This window comes from Alternaria alternata (genome assembly GCF_001642055.1).
Source record: "Alternaria alternata strain SRC1lrK2f unplaced genomic scaffold CC77scaffold_1, whole genome shotgun sequence".
Taxonomy (NCBI): domain Eukaryota; kingdom Fungi; phylum Ascomycota; class Dothideomycetes; order Pleosporales; family Pleosporaceae; genus Alternaria; species Alternaria alternata.
In genome coordinates, this window is record NW_017306190.1 from 1,806,080 (window position 1) to 1,823,835 (window position 17,756).

Below are 17,756 nucleotides of genomic sequence, written 5' to 3' on the forward strand. Positions count from 1 at the left end.
GATTAGTACCTGCTCATGTCACCACAGCTTCTATAACACCCTACCATTATGCAATCTTTCGTCGACACGAGCAAGATCAGGCCCTACGAGAACAGAGCACATGGTCTGCCGACGGGTGACTATCCACCTACGATAAGCTACTATACGGCTAGTTAAGTTTTGTGGTATAATTTGTTGAGCATGGCCTTAGTTGCCAGTGGCGCGTTGTAGTACGATGTGTGTCAAGATGCATCTATCAAGTTGTAGCATAAAATTAGCAAAGACGAATACTTATACTACGCCGAAGCGTAGATGGATACATGTATATAAAAGCTATGCTCAATCTATTTACTCATCATCACCAGCAGCATGTGATGCTCATGACGCTGAATCTGCGGCAAGGCCAAACGGCCAAAACTCGATACCCAGAACGCCAGAGAAAATGCAACTCGCGAAATCATTCTTTCATACCTTTGTTCCTCATCACCATCAGACAGTCGTTATGAAAACTCAACGCGACTTCCTCCTAACCTAGCTTGCTTAGCCTGTGCGCGCTCTGCTCTCCGCCTACGCCTGTTGGAATCGTAATTACTAAGGTCCGTTTCCGTGCCATTGCCGTAGATAGGACTACCGCTCAAAACAGTGTCCGCCGCTGGGATCGGCGGAGGAGGTGGGATGTTGCCGTAGTCCGGAGATAGGTTTTGGTTGTTACCGAACATCGGTGGTGGACCTGGTGGAGGAGGAGGAATGTTGGCCTCGGGCATGCGTAAGGTGCTCGAACTAGGCATGGGCATTGGCGGAGGCACTCCAGATTGCTGTGCCATCTCTTGTGCCTGTGCTGCCTCCATGGCTTCCGTCCTGCGCCAGCGGTCTCCTCCAACGCCACTCAGTGAACTGACACTACCAGCGCGGTTCTTTCGACGGTCCCTCCTCCTTGCCTCACGTTCTGCTGCTGCTTCTTCTTCGTTTAGTCGTCGTAGGGTGACATGCCGACCGTCATTGTGCATCTTGACTTTCACTGATACAGGAGGAGATGCCACGTCGTCTCTACTACCGCGGCGCTCCTTCTTAGAAGGAGATCCAGCAGAAGTCACCGTGCCTGCTGCAGCCGCACCAGCGGGCAGCACAGGATTGTCTCCGGTGCGACGTCGGCTATGGTGACGGCCTCCAGGAGAGTCATAGGCTTCGGATCCAGAGTCGGACAGGACACTATATACACCAGCGCGAGGAGGGCGACTAGGGTTGGGCGTGACGGTAGAGTCCATAGGTCTGGGTGGACGTGGTGCCACTGAAGGTGTAATACCGGTCATGTCGCTGTCAGACAGAATAGTAGATGGCGGTCTGTTGCCTCTCCTCGGCGTTCCGTCGCCCGTGTATTTCTTACGACGTTGGCTGTTCATGCGAGCGATGCGTTCTTCTTCTTCATCCTGTTGCCTCATCTCTTCCACACGCTCGTCTTCCTTCTTCTTACTGCGTCGGCTCAGAGAATGCTTCAGGAAACCAACCACACCAAGCGAAGCGACTCCTTCCTTAAGTCCATATGATCGATCCCTAGGTCTCATCTCGGTCTCTTCGCTAAGACTGGTCCGACTATCGAAAGAGTCGATCGATGTTACACTTCCAGCTGGACGATGACCACTCCGTAGATTACTTCCAGACATTGCCGATGCTTGCGGATTGTCACGACGCCAGTTGTCACGACGGTTTGCTGGAGACTCAGGCGCTCTTCCTTCTTCAAGTCTAGAAAGGTCGGTCTGGGTGACTTCGGAGGGTTCAACTGGGCGGCTGTAACTGAAATCGCTTCCTGTCTCTGTTGGAGGATGCTTCGGCTTGCGAGTGAACAGCTTCTTCACGGCGAAGATGCCTCCAGCCGCGGCACCGGCTCCTAAAAGACGATCTTTCCATGTGGAACCCTTGTTGCGATCACCACCGTATTTTTCGTCGCTCAAGTAGGATTCCGTGAACTCAGAGTCGGCGACACGAGAACGTGAATCACGCCGAGAACGAGAGCCAGGTCGTGAACTGATCACTGTACCGCCACGTCGGCTGCGAGTACGGCTTCGAGATCTTCTTGACCCCAGCGCGGCTAATCCTGCACCGGCTGCACCGGCTGCTGCAAGCTTTCCAACGCCAGGCCCTCTACTCGTCCGCCGGCTTCTCCTGGTACTGTAGGTCATGTCGGTTACGTAGGTGCTACGATCGTCAAAGTCCATCTCTGGTTGGGTCCTGTACGAAAGGACGAAGTAGAGGACCACTAGGATGAACGTCCATATGGCAAAAAGGATGAACAAAGCTAGCGGTGATCCGTAGAGAGTCAACCCCAGGGGAACCTGGGCAATTCCAAGGAGTGCGATAGTACGGCCTAGCCATTGGTGGATCTGAACATGTCAGTAATTGTTGAGATGACTCGTGTCTTGTACATACCATAAGTTTGAGAGGAATCTTGAACCGTTCCTTGCCCTTCTCTAGTCTGTGTATGACAGAGCCACCTAGAGCTTGCACCATGACAAGAGTATATAGCGCAACGCCAATACCGTGGTGCGGGTTGGTCAGGGATCTTTCGAGGCCGACAGCCTGGAAGCTGCAGATGATGGCAGCAGTCGAGAGAAGAACTGCCAGCACTTGCAACCAGATGTGGACTCGCAATGCGGTTCGCGGGTTCCGATGGTAGAAGCTAGCCATAAAGATAGCTGCCGGTATCACGAACAGGAAAGCAATGGCAGCTAAAACGCCGTGCGCTGTGATGAGAGCCTTGTAGCCGGCCATGCTACGAAAACGATTGCCCATGCCTAAAAGGTCAGCGGGTACATTCTTCTTCTAAGGGCGTGCCTTCTCACCATTCAATCGCATCGTCTCAAAGTTTGGGCCTTGCAAGTTGGGCAGCAGAAAAGTGTTGCGCTGCGAATCCCATGTTCCGTCTCCCACGTGCATCGTGGCCGAGTCGTAGACACTCGACCCCGGATCCGAAAGTCCAGACATTGTTGCGGCGAAGACTCGTTTCCAGATCAAAGGCGAATTCGTTCAGAAACAGTCGTGAGATAGATGCGTAAGTCGTTAAACACACCAGGCTGACGGACGAGGTAACGACAGAAAACCGGAATCTCGCTAACAACGCAGGCAAGCAACGATGAACTGGAAACAGAGAGTCGTAACGTCGTGACAGGCGTAAGAATAGCGAATGTGAGCCTTGCGCCGTGGAGCAATTACACGCAGGCTGAGACCAGGCGGTGGTGTGGTAGTGTAGAGCGTGTCCGTGTGGACAGCTCACGGTGGTGGGGGAACGTCAGCTCCTGTCGCCGCCGTACGGTTCGACGTCGTCTGGGCGAAGAGGTTTCCGAGGAATGCAGGTTGCGAAATCTTGTCCAAAGCAATGCAGCTGCAGATGTCACGAAAGGATGGAATCGGTAGCCAGCTCAACTAGCTCGTCGAGGGATCCACCTGCGCCTATGTTTATGGGTCGAATGGCCTGGCAACGTAATCGATAGGTCTCTGGCGGTGAGTGGCTGGGGCTGGCCAACCACAACGCCCCAAACCCCTGCACCCAGCCGCCCAGATTATGTTTCAACGCGAATTTCTGGTTTCCGAGGCCGATTAGCTCGCGCGTCCCTTGAACTGCGATGCGTTGGCAATGAGGCGAACGGTCACTAGGACTTTTAGGCTTGTCGGCATGTTCAACCCCGTGTTCGCAGGTGCATTAGGAAGGAGACTGTGCAAAGAGAAAAATTTGTTCCAAGTGGTATCTCGAGTCCGTAACGCCGACAGAAACACATCACATACACGCTCATCACAAAAGACGTCATCCTTCAACCTCCAGCATTTCCCTTAGCGCCTTTTCAGACGCTCGGAGCCATCTGCCTCTCTCCTCTAGCTCATCTCCGATCCCACCGCCTTCTTCCTTCCGTCTCCGGGCCTCTTTGGCTGCCGCTACGGTTCCCTGTTTCTGTGTCTCTAGTGGTCTCAGCTCACGCTCGAGCTTCTCCAGGTCTCTGGTCCGGTTCGGGATGGTAGCTTGGAGACTTGCTATTTGCGCATTCAGGGCTGCGAGTTCCGCTTCTCGTTCGCTGAGTACTCGCTGAGTTTCAGGAAGTGGCAGAGACAACTCAGGGTTCTTTGATACTGGTGTTTGGTCGTTCTTCAACTGCTCAAGTCTCGCCTCGAGGCCTGCAATCTCGGCTGGAAGTGACTCAAGCTGTTGTGTGCGTAGTTGCAGCCCCTCGTAGCGCAACGCAAGCTCTTTTCCCTTGTCCTCCAGCTGCTTCAAGATCTCAGCTACTTCCAACTTGCGCTCCTTGAGCTCTGCTTTCAGAGCCAGTATCTCTCTCTCCTTCTCATCATTCTCCGGAGCCTCGACTAAGCGGGGTGGGTTTTCCGTTATGCTGCGCAGGAACTTCTCTTTGGTGACCTGTTCGACATAGCTGAAGCGTAGTTTGCTGAAGAGTTCCTGCATCCTTGGTCAGACGTGAATTCTTGGTAGGGTCGCGAAAACACAAACTTTGTAGTGGAGCAGATCAGCTTCAAGGGCTGCCGGGTGGGTGTCGCCGTTCTGTTCGCTGTCCTCTGATGCTGCAGAATTGCGCTTCTTCTCAGCCTGTGGGAGATCCTTTGGCGATAATGTTTCGGCAATGGCCAGAAGCTTCAGCGACTTGGATTGCTGTAACTGTTCCAGTACTGATTCCGGTGTTGGCGGAGCCGATTTTCGTTTGGGTCCCATGTTGCTCGTCGTATGTATGTTGATTTGCAGAGGGATTGAATGTTTAGGCAATCGCGACTGCCCGCGTAGGGCTGAGTTCCCCGCGGCGACTACCGCATGCAGCTAGCCCGGCCCGTCGCATGGCCCGGAATGATTTCACATGGCCGTCCAGGGTTCTCGGGAGCCCAGACTTCAGCGACTCTTCCATCCACCCACACAACAGCCGCCGGTCATGGCGCGCGACATAGATGACGATGCATACGTTGCAGAACTACTCAAGCAAGATGCGAAGAAGGCCACAAAGACATATGAGCTTGTTGGCATCGATGCCTTCAATCCGAGGAGGTGCGTTACAAGCTTCCGTACCCGCGATGCCGTTGCATACGCGTTGAAAGTACACAAGCACTCGTTTGCGGGATTTCTCAGGCTCACGTCCACAGGATGAATTCTCGCGCGCCGAGACCGAACAAGAACTTTTTGCAACACCTTATTCGCCAGACTGATAGTCACAATACTGCGCTCCTTGCGAAAGAGGCGGAGGAGTCACGCGCCCGGCTTAGGAAGATGGACCGCGACCGGAAAAGGGCGGGCGGTCGCGAAGAGGACAATGGCAGAGGCCCCGAAGGACGGCTGACCACAGCAGCAAGCGACAGTAACGGCCACGACGCAACGCCGCGCAGACGGCGAGACCGAAGTGAGGATAAGAGCAGGCATAGGAGAGAGCATAGAAACAGGGAACGGGATGCTTCGGCGGGTGTATCATCCCGTCGACATCGAGACAGAAGTAGAGATGAGTATCGACATAAGAGAAAACATGATAGTGAAGAGGAAGACCGTTCCCGTCGGAAACGGATACGATCGAGGTCTCCCCGAGACAAATCGCGCAAAGACAAGTACAATGAAGAGCAAGAGCGTTGGAGACCTCGAAGGAGAGACGACACCGAGCGCAAACATACAAGGCACAGGTCGCATTCTAGAACATCTTCGCCATCACGGTCACGGCATACCGAAAGACATAGGAGACGTAGTAGGCATCGAGACCGAACTCGTTCTCGAAGTCCAAAGCAGAAGCACACTACCACCAATTCGCATGAAGACGACCGACGTTCCAATAAACGATCCGCATCCCCAGCATCCGACTCTGATCCCCTCGAAGCTATCGTAGGCCCAATTCCACCACCTTGCGAACCCACCGTACGTTCCAAAGGACGTGGTGCTTACAAAGCAAATAACATGGGCATCGAATCGCGATTCTCTTCCACCTACGACCCCTCTACAGACGTTTGCGTAACCTCCGATGTGGAAGACGACTGGGGTGATGCTCTGGAAGCCTTGCGCGACCGTGCCCGCTGGCAGCAACAAGGCGCTGATCGACTCAAGGCCGCAGGGTTCACAGACGCGCAGGTGAAGAAGTGGGAAAGAGGAGACACACAGAATGAGGAGGATGTGGTGTGGACAAGCAAGGGCCAGGCGAGGGAGTGGGATCGAGGCAAAGTTTTGGATGAAGATGGAGACGTCGAGCTCAAGGCTGATTTTGGGCGGCTGAAGTGAGAGTTTGAGCTGGCAGGAATGTGGATGACACATCGATTTGATACAATACTGATACCTCTAATTCCAACTCTAATCGATGTTTCCGTACTCTTCCAAATCACTCCCAGTGCCTGCCTAGCAAGCCGAGTGCCTTGTTGTCCATTAGCTTCCATTGCCTCTCGTCATAAGATGCATTATCGGAGTCTGTATCCGGAAAATTCAGATCGCTACGCAGAGTCTCGACTTCGGCTTTGTCGCCCACGACCGTACTATCGTCGCCGAATTCGGAGTGCGGATGTCGACTGGCAGTATGTGCAGAGTGCGTCTGCAGAAGCGCATTGTTCTTGCTACTACTGCCGCTGTAGTTACCAGACTGGGGAATTCGGGGTGGCGGTAGGTAAACATCTCGAGTAGGCAATCCATGGCCTTGTAAGAATAAACGCGGACGGACCTCGAGCCCAACAGCGTTTGGGGGATGTGGTGCGATAATGTGGAAGATTGGTGTACGAACTGGTTTGCTGGCTAGTTCAAAAGCTCCTCTACTTGCTGCTGCTGCTTCTGCTTCTTTATCTTCGACTTCATGATCTCTTCGAACGATATCCGAATTGGAACTGGAAAACCCTGACCATAGCCTTGGTCTGGGTTGGTGGTCTGTTGCATTGTTCCTTCTCAGTACGTCTTCCAGTGGCCCACTAATCTTGAGGTGCTTGTCCATTCGCTCTATGTGCTCACTGGTGTCGTCAAGAAAACTGCCTCTGTTCTTCTTGCTAAGTATGACTGCAACAAGGACAACGACAAGGCTAGCGAAAATGGCACTGATAGCGATAAATGCAGGTTCAATGTTGGGATCATGTGAAGAAGCAGCAAAGCCTGGAGGAGGTGCAAGCCATAAAGTCGGCAGCGAAATGGCTACCAACGACATAGTGAGAGTTGAGTTGTTGTTGGTGGTGCTCTAAAGTCATAGAAAGAGAATAGAACTCTCTGCGGTGTAGGCAATTATGATGTATTAGAAAATGTATATGAACCCTCCATAATCAATACATGCAAACGCCATAACGCACACTTCACGTCTAATGCACTGATATCGCCCCTTCACGCCTTCAATCTTCCTTCTTCGCGCATCGATCGACTGTCGAGGCCTCGACGTCTACTTGCAACGTATGCGCATCGTCCGACGTCTTTCCGCTGCCTTTTCTCTTTCTCAACTCTGCCATAGAGATCGGTGGCTTGGTCTTTCTTACTTCTTCGTCAGGTGAGCTCATCTTGCGCATCTCCGACTCCAGTTTCATGGCTAATCTTTGCAGCAACCACTGAGGCTCGGATTGGTTGCCCATGAGCGGACTGCGAATGCCGAGCCAGCTCCATGCGAGCTTCTTTCCGTCATCTGCAGAGCCGATATCAGGGGCCTCACCGTCGTCGTGTCGAGTATTGGCTTTGGGTTGTCGATGTTTGGAAGCGTCATCTTCGTCTTGACCGATTAAACGCAAGTAGTACTGCCACTCATGGTACTCGTACTGTTTCGACGACGAACTCTCAACGTCCTTCATCAGTTTCCGAACCTCCTTTGCGAGAACGAAGTGATAAAATCGGATATCACGCTCAAGATAGTCTCCATGCTCGTCCGCCTCCTGTGCTTTTCCAAGCTCCTCCTCTTCAAGGTACGCTGCTAAGCGGTCATCAGTGCGTTGTTCATTTGGACTGGTAGGACCCTCATGATAGCCCACTCTTTCCTCTTCACCGATCTTGCCGGATTTGATCCTTCTCCATCCGACTTTAAGTGCGGCGCTCAGTCCTTCTTCATCTGGTAGGACCGTGAGTGAACCCAGCCAGATAGTAAAGTCTTTGAAAGCCTTAATAACTGTATCACCCATGTTCGAAATAAGAATCGTCAGTGTTGGGACTGCGAGCAAACTCCAAAACACCATGAAGGCTTTCCCGGCATTGCTTTGGACGACATAGTCTCCGTAACCAATTGTGAGGAGAGAAACATAGGCGTAGTATAGCGCCACGAAGTAGGTAAATCCCTGGGGCTTTTCCGAGTACATGAAGACCAGAGCGCCCAGAAACCATAACAGAAGTGCGGCAGTGGTTGACAGAGCCAATGCAGTATATCTTCTCTTCCGCTCGGACAACGTTTGAACGCGCCGCATTATACGAAACTCTTGCTCTCGTCTTTGAGCTTCTGTCAACCCTTTTGAAGAGAAATTGACCTTTTCAAAGATTGAGATGCGTATGGTATGTGTGTCACCATCGATAGACTCGAGGACCTTCTGTCTCTTAACTTCCATGAATCGAGCAGCCATCTTTTGTTTTCCATGCTCTAGAATGAGGGATCGGATGGAACCAATAACCAAACCAACTGTGACTAAGCCACCAATTGCATACGGAATCAAGAGTGAGCGACCAGTGTGTGTTTTAGGCACAAATTCTCCACCGAATCCTATCGTTAGGAGGGTAAAGTTGGCCCAGAACACGGCGTCCAGGAACATCCAGTTTTCTACGTAAGAGAAGATCAGAGCGCCAACAAGCAGATACACCATGAAGGCGATAGTCTGCAACATTAGCGTCCTCTGACTAGCTGTCAATCGAAACTCCCTGGCGTAGTGCCCTTTGTACGCCCCGAAGGCAGTAAAGGCCATAAGAGAGGCGATGATAAAGTAGATGCCGGCAGCTATAATAGCGTAGTAGAATGCTTGGCTCAAGGCATGCTCTTCCATAGGCTGGATCCGAAACACGGATGATGAAGCGACAGCCACAAGCGCCATCAGAAGGAAGCCAGCTAGATAAAAGCCGATGATGGTAATAGGCTGCGCAATTTCGAAAGTCAGTCTCCTTGACATGTTGAGGAGCAGACTGATGTTCGCGCTCAGAGCGAAGACAAGAGAGACTGAGTTGACCGCGATAAGCCATTTCGGATCTGTGATCTTCGATCCATGTCCCTCATCGCTTCCAGGAGGAATATACACTCTCCATTTTTCAACCAGCGCGCAAATCGAAAATCCGTTGGCGATAGGCCCGAATGTTCCTGCTATGAGGGGGCTCGCTGTGGACGCAAACCACCATTGACTGAATTCGTCAGCGTATGCGAAGCGGGGCCGGGGTAATGGGGAACATAACTTGGATCGAGATATTCTCGCTCTTCCTGCTCAGCTTGATCGTCCTCGGCGTGTACTCTGTTGTTTACATCTTGCGCTGCCTCTGTGGCTGGCTCATCAAGGCCGGGATCGTTCATGATCAGTCAAACCGTGGGGTCTTGAACAGAAGAGTTGGTAGAAATGAGTCTAGGTGCATGTTGCGTCAAGAAGAAATGAAACCACGAAGACGACCTGCAGGCGTGTGCACGAGGGGCGTGCATGTGAGATAACCAAGATGCGCGAGATGCGCGGGTTGTCGCGTGGACAACGCCAGGAAATAACAATTGATGACGTACACCCGGTCGGGCCACTCGCTAACTGGAACAAGCCACCAATCTCTGGTTGCTTTGACCGCAACATCAAAAAGGAGTTACCTCTAGTACAGTCAATGGAGAAATGTAAGAGACGTATTGAGTGATGCAGGTAAGCCTATCGGCCCGACTTTCAAATGGTATCTAACTAACGTAAATGCTTCGTAGTAGCTCTTCTGGACTATACACGAGGTTGCCTCGCAACTGGACGTTGAATCGTCAATACGTTCATTTTTCCGACGATGCTTATCTGTGTGATATGCGTATCATGTCTTTGCAAAATCCTATTGCAGATACCGCGGGGGAACATGCAGATAGTCAACAGAAGCAGGTACGCGTAGTTTCGAGGGCACTGGATATCGACAATGAACTAATGGTCAGATCGCGGCACTTGTTCGAGTGATGGCACGGCGGATAGTGTATCTACGAGCACAAGTGAGCACTGACTTGATTCGGCCTATGGTATCAGAGAATCCAGCGGTCTACTTTGATGTAGCAGAGCTGTCTCGAAAGTTGTCTTGGGGCAGTCCGTCAAGCCAAAGCCCATATTACCTTGTTCGTTTGTACTACTACGACGGAAACGGTCAAAAGCAGCGGAATAAGACTCTATCCTTGCTGGATAACTGCTTTGGAGGTTGACAATGTACCCCATGCAAGTTCCAGCGGGATGGCCACGTGTTTCTATGGACCTTGTACGAGCAAGACTTAATCCGCTGTCCTCATTCGTGAACACAGTGAACAACTCTAACATCCAGAGTGTGTAATACTAGTTATCAATCGCAAAGGCTCACGAGCTAGGGGCCTTGATGTTGTTCCGAGGGCCGTCTTTCGAAAGACAGAGTGTTCCATCAAGGCAGGAGGGTTTCGAACGCACGAGCAAACTACCTAGGTGTCAGATGTGCAGAGAGTAAGTGAAACAAGTAAGTCAAATCTAGTCGAGTTGACACAACTCAATGCTCTCTTGTTGTGAAAAGGATCGATATGCTTCTGAGCCTAAATGAAAGAACAGTGCTGACAAACTTCCAGTTAGATGGAGTATACAATGGCGGTCTTGTCGACGACAATCGCTGCAGATGCCTTCTCCGCCCTCTTATACGACTGGAACTCGCCGTAGAGGCGACGCTCTGCTGCGCTATGTGTTGTCAAAAAAGACATATAGCAGGTTAATTACACATCGCACCATCTTGTAAAAAGTGAGAAATGCGTGTCAGCCCTACATTATGGACAGGTAGACGACGCACTCTGGGGAAGACTCTAGTTTCCAAGATCAATAAAGCATGGTGCGACGGACCCGATTTGTGAGTTTATCTATGAATTGTTCATGTTGCGCCGTTCCATTCTCAGTCTCCTTCAGTCACGTCTCAGTGGACATCTCTACGAAACGCCGTAGTCGTCACAATAGTTCGTTTCAGAAACCACATACTGCTATCTAGCAAGAGTAGTATCTGATCACCGGTTACTAAAACGATCCGACAGCGCTGGCAGTCATCATCTCAGACTACTGTTCGTGCAAGAGGCAAAGAGTAATATCGGGCTTTCTTGCATGTCACAGGAATATAGCAGTGCTGAGTGAGATTCGCTTCGTTATGCTGTGGTGATTTTCATCATCGATCAATACAGTCTTTGTTCTCATTCTATGGTGTTGAACATGTCGGACGTTTATACCTACCCTTCATATGTCTGTCAGTTAGCATAGCTGCCAATATCTTTCGTAAGTGGTACAAACTCTCTCATTATCTTCAAACCTACCGGAGGCTTTCTGCCCTCTCTCTTCTTCTTCTCCTCCTCCTTCTCTCACTTGGGTCCCTGGCCTCAAGTGGTGCTTCACCGCTCATCACCTTGTGTCGTGGCTACGAAGAAACTCGTTCTTCCAAAAGAGCATGGATATCGTGTTGATCAGTCACATCTTTGCCCCACATTGTGCCATAGACTTTGCAGCTGCTCTAACCACACCGCATCTCCTTGTGGTACCTTGGCATCAGCGTACATATCAGTTGACACACAGGCTACCCATACATACTCATAATGACATCTTCCTCCTTCACCTGAGCCACAGAAGCTTCTCGCCTCTCGCTTGTTGCTGTGGTCGTCGTCAGGCACCAGGATCTCCCAGGAAGGCGCGCTAAGAGACACTACTGCGTACTGCTCCTGCTCCTTCTGTCGATATAAACAACAACGGCTACTCTCACCGTGACTTCCAACTCACCTACCTTGACCACCCAACGCTCGTCCACGCTGCAATTTATAACCCCTTTCAAGCAGTAGCTGCACGCACTACATCCTCTCATCTATACCATGTCTGACACTGGAGCGCCTGTGGCAACTGCGACCGATCCCGCTGCAGCCCGCAAGGAGCAGCAGGCAGCTGATCTCGCGCGTGCTCAAGATGCTGGATGGAATAATCCTGTCCCTTTCCAGTACGAGACCGTCGTTGGTGGCACTCCCGCTGAGGACGAGACCCGCGACACTGCCGTCTGGCTGTCCGATGCCGCCATTTACCAGTGGGACGATGAATTCGGTGACGTGGGCGAGCCCAACCCAGAGTTGGAGAAAATGCTGTTCGACGACCAGTATCTCCAGCGCGCCGGCGGTGCCATCAAGGCGCTCTCGTTCGATATAACTCTCGAGGGTCCCACCAAGATCAGCCCTGTCCGCAACGTGAGTCACACAAACATTGACTTGTGTGTATTCGTAGATGCTTCTGCTAATCTCTCTAGTTCGAGGATGCTGGTCTTCACCCTGTCATGCTCGACAACGTCAAGTTGTGCCAGTACCGGGCTCCAACTCCGATCCAGGCCTACTGCATCCCCGCCATCTTGTCCGGACATGATGTCGTTGCTGTTGCTCAGACAGGTAAGTCACCTCGAACACAATCCAGTCTCTTTTCGCTGACACTGCTTAGGTTCCGGCAAGACTGCTGCCTTTCTCCTTCCGATTCTGTCAAAGCTCATGGGCAAGGCCCGTCAACTAGCTGCTCCGCGTCCAAACCCAGTCCGGTACAACCCTTTGACTGACAAAGTCCGCGCTGAGCCGCTCGTCCTCATTGTTTGTCCCACTCGCGAGCTCGCCTGCCAGATCTTCGATGAGGTGAGAGATATTTCCTAGCACTGCCGAGTATCCCGAGGGCATTCGCTGTGTTTTATATGTACAAAGTACAACATAAAACACAGCGTGCACCTTTAGGGTGAACTTTACAGATGAGACACATACTGACTGCATACACACAAACTTTAGGCGCGTCGACTGTGTTACCGCACTATGTTGCGTCCTTGCGTCGTCTATGGTGGTGCGCCTACCAAGAACCAGCGCGAGCAGCTCGAGATGGGTTGTGACATCCTCGTCGCCACTCCGGGTCGTCTCATGGACTTCATGCAGAATGTCAACCTGCTGTCATTCCGCCGTCTTAAGTAAGTCAAGCAAGCTCGCAACGTGATCGCATTACTGACCATTATAAAAAGATTCACGGTCATCGACGAGGCTGATGAGCTGCTCTCGACTGGCTGGGAGGAGGCCATGGAGAAGCTGTTCCAGGGTTCGGGTATGCTAGCCTTTGCAAACATTAATCTTTATAGCTTGCTATTAGACTCATCTTCTCCGTCATCTGCTAACAATCTCTCTAGATCAGAACTCGGATGCTGACCACACTTACCTCATGTTCTCTGCTACCTTCCCCAAGTCTGCTCGCCGATTGGCGAAAGAGTATATGGATGAAGAGTGTGTACGTATCAAGGTCGGTAGGGTTGGCAGCACCCATCAGAACATCAAGCAGCAGATCATCTTCACTGAGGAGAGCGCCAAGAGCCAGGCGCTGTTCGACTTGATCTTCAGTGAAGGACCCCAGCGCACCCTGGTCTTCACTAACTCGAAGGTCAAGTGCGACATGGTGGATGACTATCTGTACAACAAGGGCTTGCCTGTCACCTCCATTCACTCGTATGCAACAATCCTGTACGATCCCAACGTGGGACATATACTGACTTCATATTAGAGACCGTACTCAGCGCGAGCGCGAGGATGCTCTTCGTTCCTTCCGTACCGGCCGCTGCCCTATCCTGGTTGCTACCGGCGTCACTGCTCGTGGTCTTGATGTTGCCAATGTCAAGCATGTCGTCAACTACGACCTTCCCTCTACCATGCACGACGGTATCACCGAGTACATCCACCGCATCGGCCGTACCGCGCGCATCGGCAACGAGGGCAAGGCCACGTCTTTCTACAATGACCGCAACGAAGACCTTGGTCCAGATCTATGCAAGATTCTCTGGTAAGTTATGACTGATCTAAATGCATGAAACATACACTGACTTTGTATCTTCACCTCTGCAGCGAGTCGAAGCAAGAGATTCCAAAGTTTCTTCAGGAGCACATGCCCGACGACCCTACCACTATCGATTGGCATGACGGTACTGATGACGAGTCTGACGACGGTCTCGGTGGCGGCTTTGGCGGTGATGCCGGTGGTTTCGACGTTGATGCTGGCGGCTTTGGCGGCGGTGGCAATGATAGTGGCTTTGGTGGTGGTGGCTTCTCTGTTGATGCCGACGACAAGGTGGCTGCTTGGTAGGCTGCTTTGGTATGTCTGCGTCTTGTGTCGCTCAAAAGTACGTGATACCTAGCCTGCTTCAGGCGGCTTGCGCTCTCCGTCTACGCCAACATATGGCATAGTGATCATGGTCAGCTGCTCTAGATAAACCGAATCTCACAGTGTGTTTGGTACTTAAATGCTTTTCAATAGACTGTGATATGTTTTATGTGTTCTGGACGATTGGACACAACCTTGGCTTCATAGTGCGTCTTCCGTGTTCGCGCGACCCCATTGTTACCCTACAGATTGTTTGCATGCCTTTACGTTTGGGTGCTGGAACGATGCGCAAACGCGCAAACACGCGAACAACGTTTTGATGTCTTCAGATGACGGGCATGACGCTAACGTGATCTGCAATTGCTATAACTTGTCTGAGTATGGATGCATTATCGATGCGATGCTTCGCTCATTTAAGCTTTGGCCCAGCCCGGACCAAACTGAAACACAATCAACAATTCTCGGCCAGGGCACGATTTCACCTGCATCGCAACACGCGAACAACATCTGACGTCACACCAGCCCATGGCTTCCATGGCTTCCGTGCTTTCCAGCTGGGCACACAGTCCGCGTCCCCCTTAGTATCCTCAATCGCGCCCACACACATTGCTCACTCAGCATTCAATGCGTGACGCAGCCGCATACGACGAGTCCTTCGCGCCATGAACGTCGCCGCCCTACCTACCTCCATGTCATAGTAATGATGAGCAGCTATTGGCACTCGATTGCCTACTTCTTCCGCCTTCCTTTTCGCATCCAATGGCGGTATGGTATACTGCGAATTATCTATGACATGTTTACTGACTGCATCACAGCACTGCACTCGTGCAGATTCCGCGTTTTGTTCCCCTCTCCATCCTACACATCACGTCGCCTAAGGGGCCGCATCCATTTCTCGTAGCGCTGCCAAGTCGAAGAGGCAACCTCATCTATATCTACGTCTTTGTGCCGCCAAAACCGGTCGATCTTGAGGGCAATGGCGATCAAGACAGGAAAGAGACTGGAAAATGGCGTGTGCCTGTGGTGCTGGACTTTCATGGTATGAAGCCCGGATACGAGGTGCATAACGTCAGGGACACTCGAGGCTAACGGAACCAGGTGGAGGCTTCATAATGGGATCGCCGTTGGAACAAGCGCCGTACGCTTCAATGATGTCTCGTGAGCTCGGGGCCGTTGTCATCAGCGTGTCGTATCGCATAGGACCTTTCCATCAATTCCCTGCGGCAATCCACGACGCCGAAGACGTTCTATCAGCCATACTCGATACAAGTGGGGTTTCGAAGGCCGGCAAGGTCCTTAGGGAGGAAATTCAGCGGTACTACTCGATAATACGATCGGATGCGCTGGAAAACAAGAAGGAACCTACTGCTCCACACGTCGAGCACTGCGAGACCATCACTCTCGACCCTACACGTCTTGCAATCTCGGGCTTCTCAGCAGGAGGAAACATTGCTTTGAACATGGCTATATCAGTACCTCCGTGTCCCGAGCTTGGAATGTCGACCACACTAGGGCCTCACTCGCGCACCAATGGTCCGGCCCCTGCGGACACCATGTCGCCCAGATTGCCCGAAAACCGCAGAGCCACAATACTGGACGATCCTTTCGAGTCGTGGCCATCTCTCCTACCCCCACCCCAAGCACAGCCTCGCATGCTGCCACTTCTCTTGTTCTACCCTTCGCTAGACGCACGACTACTGCCACATGAGCGTCCCATGAAGCCTCTGCCCAACGCGCTGAGACCTGACGATCACCATCAGCAGAAGCCGAAAGCACCAGGACTGTTTTCAATCATGGGTCCAACATATCTCCCGCGCAAGCTGCGACCACATCCACGAGCGAGCCCCGGCTTGAACGATCCTGTACACATCCAGAAAAACGCTGCCATCCTCCTCGTCTTGCCTGAAAAGGATAGCTTAGCAGTACAAAGCGATGTATGGGTAGACAAGATGAACAACAATGATTGGAATGGTCCTGTGCGCTTTGGCGACGGACGAGAGGGCGATTGGGACGGACACCGGGGCGGACAAGCTGGATCTTCCAACGTGCCTAGCACGCAGAACGGAGGCATGGAAGTTTGGCACGCGCCCGGTTGCAGACATGGCTGGACACAGTTTCCAGATACGTTTGTGCCTCAGCATGAGCGCAACGAGAGAGAACTGGTGTTTGCGAGGACATTGGACTTTGTCAGAGACAATTGGAAGAAGGAGCTGCGAGTGGAGGGGAGACAACTAGGGAATCAGATTCAAGAGTTGAGGCCGTTGAGCATACCCAGTTCGAACGAGTAGTGTTAATGGAGTGTGTGTAGTAAAATTGCTACAACCACATGGCCCTATTAGAATGCTTTACGGGCGATCAAACGGCAGTCATAGTCATTCGAGATAATCACCATCGCACACTACATGATATGAACAAATCTTATGGGTTGGCCAAAAGTGATGTAGTATTTTCCAACAGTGAGGATTGTTTGAGTTTGAATTCTAACCATCGTATCTAGGGTGTAAGACATCCAGGCGACTCATGAAATGGCTTCCTGAAAAAAAAAAAGAGGTATTCAATGTGGTAGATTCCTTAAGCCTCGCGGCTCCAAGATCACCTACTTCATTACCAACGCGCTAGTTCGAAGCAGCGCCGGAAGAGTACTCATGGAAGCCAGTCATGCGCAACAACCTCCATTTCTGTTCTCGGAGATTACAGTACCTACTCCACGTCTTCCCCAACCCCATAGTCTGACACAAGTCCCCCAGACTATTCCCGAGTATGTGGCTTGGCTTTCGGTATTACTTGCAAATGATCCGCATCTATGAAACAGGCAGATGACCAGCCATGCCCAGGACTTGGCTGAAGCGAGGAAAGGTTATGTATTGCTTAGGCGCGCTTGGCTTGGATGGACGGGACGTTGTTGTGCGACGGTAAGATTGAAGTGGTGTGCAGAGGTTGAAGTGTTGGATAGGGCTGTATGGAAGGTGTGGTAGGAGATGTCGGGTGATGTCAGATGAGTAGAAAGAGAAAAAAACGTAGACATGTGAAAGACTGCTTTTTGCGTGTGGGTGTAGGATCGAGATCGAGTACAGATGAGTTGTTCACAGCATTCCGTCACCTAATGTTGCTATAACATCTATTGGCGCTTAACCGGACGTTAGCTTGTCAAAACGGCTCTTGCAGAAGGTGTACTCGAGTACGTTTGTAAGTGCGTCGCGACACGTCTCGGCCTCTAGTGTTTTGGCAAGTTTGAAGACAACCATCCAGGCAAGTATGGCGCAAGTACCGCTCCACTGCCGAGTCAACTAGCAAGTGAGGGGAACCTTGGTGGCACCCAAGGTCCACCTTCGACACGTGGGGATCGAAAGCAACGACAAGTGTTTACGACGCCGTAGACCGATGAGGGGCGTATCGAGTGCTGAATATCACGCGCATATGCAAAGCGGCTATCGGCTTCGAGAACTACGTCATTGCGGTAAGACAAGGATTATCTCAGAAGAAGACAGCAATGTTAGGCCTGACCGCAAGTAGCAAGCCGCGCCGGATGC

General features: G+C 51.7%; 6 protein-coding genes across 6 annotated transcripts; 2 read left to right on the forward strand and 4 right to left on the reverse strand.

Annotated features, from left to right (window-relative positions):
• Positions 1-479: 479 nt before the first annotated feature.
• CC77DRAFT_1056444 (hypothetical protein) lies at positions 480-2,958 on the reverse strand (the record flags this gene model as incomplete). Its single annotated transcript, XM_018527911.1, has 3 exons — positions 480-2,357; positions 2,404-2,768; positions 2,817-2,958. The coding sequence occupies 3 exons, from the start codon at positions 2,956-2,958 to the stop codon at positions 480-482; spliced, it is 2,385 nt and encodes a 794-aa protein (XP_018391791.1).
• An 817-nt stretch (positions 2,959-3,775) lies between these two features.
• CC77DRAFT_1027429 (hypothetical protein) lies at positions 3,776-4,690 on the reverse strand (the record flags this gene model as incomplete). The annotated part of the gene is made up of 2 exons (XM_018526367.1): positions 3,776-4,420; positions 4,472-4,690. 2 exons carry the CDS (start codon positions 4,688-4,690, stop codon positions 3,776-3,778), a joined length of 864 nt encoding a protein of 287 aa, XP_018391792.1.
• Positions 4,691-4,901: 211 nt separating this feature from the next.
• CC77DRAFT_1056446 (hypothetical protein) lies at positions 4,902-6,220 on the forward strand (the record flags this gene model as incomplete). The annotated part of the gene is made up of 2 exons (XM_018527912.1): positions 4,902-5,014; positions 5,110-6,220. The coding sequence occupies 2 exons, from the start codon at positions 4,902-4,904 to the stop codon at positions 6,218-6,220; spliced, it is 1,224 nt and encodes a 407-aa protein (XP_018391793.1).
• Positions 6,067-7,154, reverse strand: CC77DRAFT_43972 (hypothetical protein). The gene has a single exon (XM_018531692.1). It carries the CDS (start codon positions 7,119-7,121, stop codon positions 6,318-6,320), a length of 804 nt encoding a protein of 267 aa, XP_018391794.1. The 5' UTR covers positions 7,122-7,154; the 3' UTR covers positions 6,067-6,317.
• Positions 7,155-7,182: 28 nt separating this feature from the next.
• On the reverse strand, positions 7,183-9,423 carry CC77DRAFT_1015680 (voltage-gated potassium channel). The gene is made up of 2 exons (XM_018524072.1): positions 9,316-9,423; positions 7,183-9,265 (listed from the first exon to the last, which is right to left on the reverse strand). The coding sequence occupies exon 2, from the start codon at positions 9,037-9,039 to the stop codon at positions 7,300-7,302; it is 1,740 nt and encodes a 579-aa protein (XP_018391795.1). The 5' UTR covers positions 9,040-9,265; positions 9,316-9,423; the 3' UTR covers positions 7,183-7,299.
• A 2,303-nt stretch (positions 9,424-11,726) lies between these two features.
• On the forward strand, positions 11,727-16,639 carry CC77DRAFT_1037025 (DEAD-domain-containing protein). Its single transcript, XM_018527040.1, has 10 exons — positions 11,727-12,302; positions 12,362-12,497; positions 12,547-12,731; positions 12,879-13,051; positions 13,103-13,182; positions 13,265-13,577; positions 13,633-13,908; positions 13,971-14,204; positions 15,042-15,265; positions 15,325-16,639. The coding sequence occupies exons 1-10, from the start codon at positions 11,940-11,942 to the stop codon at positions 16,512-16,514; spliced, it is 3,174 nt and encodes a 1,057-aa protein (XP_018391796.1). The 5' UTR covers positions 11,727-11,939; the 3' UTR covers positions 16,515-16,639.
• The last annotated feature ends 1,117 nt before the right edge of the window (positions 16,640-17,756 follow it).

Coding starts and splice junctions, on each gene's coding strand:
- CC77DRAFT_43972 (XM_018531692.1), bottom strand. CDS start 7,121: ATGTCGTTGGTAGCCATTTCGCTGCCGACTTTATGGCTTGCACCTCCT.
- CC77DRAFT_1015680 (XM_018524072.1), bottom strand. CDS start 9,039: ATGTCAAGGAGACTGACTTTCGAAATTGCGCAGCCTATTACCATCATC.
- CC77DRAFT_1037025 (XM_018527040.1), top strand. CDS start 11,940: ATGTCTGACACTGGAGCGCCTGTGGCAACTGCGACCGATCCCGCTGCA. Junction 13,909..13,970: donor GATCTATGCAAGATTCTCTG/GTAAGTTATGAC, acceptor TCACCTCTGCAG/CGAGTCGAAGCAAGAGATTC. Junction 15,266..15,324: donor TGTGGTGCTGGACTTTCATG/GTATGAAGCCCG, acceptor TAACGGAACCAG/GTGGAGGCTTCATAATGGGA.